Consider the following 4527-nt stretch of genomic DNA (forward strand, 5'->3'; position numbering starts at 1 on the left):
CTGAAAGAAATAGTCATGCAACTAATGCTGGGGGTCTCAACAGTTATCAGGCAAATGAATTCATCCTACTACAGCGAGTGACTCTTTAAAATATCACTTCACTTACTACAATCATAGTGAACAAATTAGGCTGCTCTGAAGACATCACATATTTAATCAGGGGGTCCACACACTGAAGCACTGGAGCTAAGAGACACTTACAGAATCAATATACTTCAGTCTTGCTTAAAAAAAAAAAAATCATATTGTGAATCTAATATGTCTACATAACAAATGCTGACTGCACCACACAAATATCCTTGAAACAATAATTTGACATATTTTCATAGTAAATGTAGTTTCGCCTTTTATTTTTTTTATTATTTACAAGTGCTGGAAAGAAAAAAATCCCATCCTGACATGGACAACCAGTGCAAAATCTGTACAGAAATTCAGACAAATGTTTCCATAAACACGTGAGTAAGAAATATGATTGGGGGTCACTAGCATTCATGCGTGTAACAAAGCTCAATACGGCTAAGGCGTGCACAAAGCATTGAACTGAGATTTGATCTATAAGTGATAGTGCCACGAGGCTAGTCTGAGACCAGTATCTGCCAGTCCATTGGGAGGAGGGGGGTGTGGTGCCCATATCTCTTGGAAAAAAGGAGATTTGTAACAATAGCACAACCAGTCCATGGATCATGATTCCATATTTCCTATTTAAAAAAAAAAAAAAAGAAAAGAAAAATCCTTTGAATCCCCTTCTGTCCTTTTGTTGAGAACATAGGCAGCCTTGGGATTGGAGCAAAGTAGCATTTGATGTCTGTGTCAGTGATGTACCACAATATTCTTGCACCAGAGAGCAACTCCAAAGTCAGCTGAAGGTTAAATTCTTGTAAAAAGCATCCTGTGATCAGACAAATTGAGCAGAGGGGATGGGGAGCACTTGAGGCAAAAAAAAGAAAAAAGAAAACAGGCGCAATCCTACACAGTGAGTAAGGTAAAGTGCATAAAAACTTAAAATCATAACAAATAGGGCAGGGGGGAAATCAAGAGATATATCCCACTAACTGGAAACCCACACAAAGCTCGTATTTAAAGAAAAAACAAACAAACAATAGCTTGTTAGCAGGTGTGCGTGGTCAACTGTCCCTCCAACTCTGCTCCACAATGGCTGACACGCGTTTCTCATACTCCCGCTTGTTTTCTTGATAAAGCTGTGCTGCCTGGCTATTTGCTGGACTGTTCGGGTTTGGTTCATCTAACAGGGACTGTAAAAGGGACATGAACAACAATCAAGAAAGGGGATCAGTCTTCACAGTTAAAAACCAACAAACATAACTCAATAATCAATATAATAATAATAATAATAATAATATTAATAATAATAGATAATAATAACAAAAAAAAACACAGCATTTGCTGCAAGACAAATGTTGTGATGTTTAACATTTTGTCATTGGTTTTACTTTAGCGTGTCTTAACTTACCTGAATTGAAGTGAGAATAGAAGACACATCATATGTTGGGCTCCAGCGATTTTGTAGAATGTCTAAGCATATACTCCCATCTGCATACACTGAAAGATAATAATCAGAGACCCCAGAGCGTTAATCAATAGTGATGCACCTCAGCTAATATGTAGCTTGCATTGAGAACACCACCTCAACTACCTTCTACAATGTCATCTACATTAAAATTGCAAGTTTGTGTGTGTGTGTGTGTGTGTGTGTGTTCATGACAAGTCAAGTCATGAAAGCAAACAAGCAAAGCAGCCCTTGTTTATTCAGAATATTTGTCATGGAGGATGGCCCAACGTTATCACAAGCAGCAAATCTGTGACCTTACAAGAATGTGCTGCAATAAAATCTAATTTTCCAGGGGAAACCTCAAACTGATGTGTCCTAAACATTATTGGTCATGCTCATGGGACTGCTCAGCAGTGGCCAAAAGAGGAATGTACCATTTGGATGAAACATCTTTGAGACAAACCGCACTGTCGGAGGTTTGTTTGGATACTCTTCTGTGAATTCGACTGTAAGTTTAAATGTGCCTGAAATGAAGAAGAGAGAGAGAGAGAAAGGAAGAGAGAGAGAACAGTCACACTCAAGTTGACAAACTCAAATTATATTTAAACAAAAGTGTCGTGGCACACTCGGAACTTCAAGATTTTTATTGACCAACGTTTCGGCTTACGCATTCATCAGGGTCATTTATAAAAAATATATAAACAAAACGTTATCAAGCTTCATAAAATCAACACTCTCTTACCGTCTTCAAACGGAGTTCCTTCTGGCCTGTGCACAGAAAAAAAACAACAACGTAAGGTGTAAATATTTACTGAACAGCCCCAGGAATGGGGAGTGATGGTAGAAGCCTGAGATGACTGCTTGTATGGTATTTAGACTGTTCTATTTAGGACACACATATTGCTACATGTGTGAAGTTGTAGATCATCTCTGCAGGCATGGCTACCATGACAAGAAACCTACCTAGCAATGCTAAAGGATCATCGTGTCAATCAAGTCGCTACATGGAGAGTATTTGCTTAATTAACTGCAAGAGACCGCTTAATAATGGCCGACTTGTTGACTCTGAAAACAACAGCCATCTGACAGCAGTTCCTTACACCATCTGTCGACAAATATGCCTTTAAACGGCAACGATGTGCACTGCAGATCCATGCAAGCCCATTGCCTGGGTTTGCTTACCCGAATATCACTGCATTCCACACCATTATGTTGTTCTCAGATGGGGCTCCACTGACGCCTGCCGGGGGGTCCTCTTGGAGCCTAAGGTTCAACATCCATTTTAAGAAAAATAACGTAAGTTCCACGTGTCAGTTCGCTGAAATGTCTAAACATGCCCGTACTCACTCCCAATACCCGTTACGGTGAACCTGTCCAACATAAGGTTTAGTGACTAATACCTTGTTTCAACACTAATGTCCGCTAGCGTAGCTAACACTCGCTGATCACTGACGTTATTTCAAAAGGTCGGAATACCTTGTAATTTAAAGTAACGCTACCGTTAGGTTAATACAATTCTAGGTACATTCACATGTTTACTTTCAAGTCCAATCAAAACGACATGTGTAATAATCGCAGCCTGTTTAGATAAATCAAATGAGTCCCCGGCAGCTATGTGCTAGCTCACTTACATCCGTAGATAACTTCTCTGCTTAGCAAGCTAGCGTACATCAACGCAATGTAACCACTAGCTAGCTGGCTAGCGCGAAGCTACCCAAGCTAGTTAATTTGTTGACCAGATGAAACACGGCAAAGCAGTAACGATAGCTGGAGAATTACTAGACATCTAAATATCATTCCACTAAAATGTCTATATATAACCACACCAGATATTTAACATTAGCTTCATATCCCCGCCATGACAAAAAACTGCCCCGAACAGCTGACATATGTTCCATTAAGTTACTCGTTAATACCGCAAACGTTAAACTGGCTGAGGAACAGAAGGCTACATAGCTTGCCAGCTATCTGGACAGACAGCTACATTAGCTTTAAATGTATCGACGTCAAACTAGCTCGGAGTCCTCTGAAAATTCCACAACTCACCGTTTAAAATCTCTCATAAGTCGCCTTCTCGCTGGAGTAGACATATCTAAATATGTATATACACTGTAGACAAATAAATGTCAATACCGAGAGAGTCTTGTTTACACAGCAGCTAAAAATAATATTACGATAGCTAATAGAACTGGCCAATAGCTATCTAGAATTACTACAGTATCCCCTTCCTCCTTGATGTCGCCTCCCTCAACTGCAAATGTACTGGTTGCTGCTGTAGGTGGTTTTTCTCTGTGTACTTTGAAGGCATTTCGGACTATACCATTTCAAATGGAGGGGGCTGATACTCTGATATTCGTATTTCTAAATATGAAGCATTACGTTATACGTCGTATGTCATGTAAATATATTGCGCAAATGCATGACTAATAACATAACTTTAATAACACCAAAGTCGGTGAACCATTAGATATTTGAGCGTAGAAATCTAACCGGCATGTACACCCAAATGTTTTAGTCTTTACCGGTTATGGGCGTGAACAGGATGACGTACACAGAGTAGAGGGAGGTCAAAGTACCCCCAGCGATGAAGGTCGGTATCGCTGGTACAGTCGACAGGTGACTAGTGGGTGCGTGTACACGTGAAGTATTGAATTGGTTGGGAGGCCTGTGTGCTAATACATATGGAGACATGATTTGCATGGAGAACGTCAACACTTGGTTGTGGTATGGAAAATAGAGAAATTAAACCAAATCACTCTGCACACACCCTCTGTAGTGTAACTATGTCTACCTTGCCTTATGTGTAACTTTAAACTAAAGGCACTGACGTTGGCTACACCCATTGTAGTCGGCTTCATTCTCTCCCCTGGCTGCACACGCACTCAAGCTGTTGTCAAGTTCTTTAAAACTGGTACAGCAGTACCACTGACTGACATACATCCAAAGTAAGCCACTGGGGTTGTCTTTCTCCCCACAAATGAGCACATGGCTGGTTGAGAAAGCAATACAACATTTTA

General features: G+C 40.2%; 1 protein-coding gene across 1 annotated transcript; it reads right to left on the reverse strand.

The window, feature by feature from the left end:
• Positions 1–320: 320 nt before the first annotated feature.
• Positions 321–3780, reverse strand: ube2al (ubiquitin conjugating enzyme E2 A, like). The gene is made up of 6 exons (XM_062534510.1): positions 3557–3780; positions 2693–2773; positions 2253–2278; positions 1945–2034; positions 1472–1560; positions 321–1253 (listed from the first exon to the last, which is right to left on the reverse strand). The coding sequence occupies exons 1-6, from the start codon at positions 3598–3600 to the stop codon at positions 1125–1127; spliced, it is 459 nt and encodes a 152-aa protein (XP_062390494.1). The 5' UTR covers positions 3601–3780; the 3' UTR covers positions 321–1124.
• Positions 3781–4527: the final 747 nt, after the last annotated feature.

The sequence above is a fragment of the Sardina pilchardus genome, chromosome 4, assembly GCF_963854185.1.
Source record: "Sardina pilchardus chromosome 4, fSarPil1.1, whole genome shotgun sequence".
Lineage (NCBI taxonomy): Eukaryota > Metazoa > Chordata > Actinopteri > Clupeiformes > Clupeidae > Sardina > Sardina pilchardus.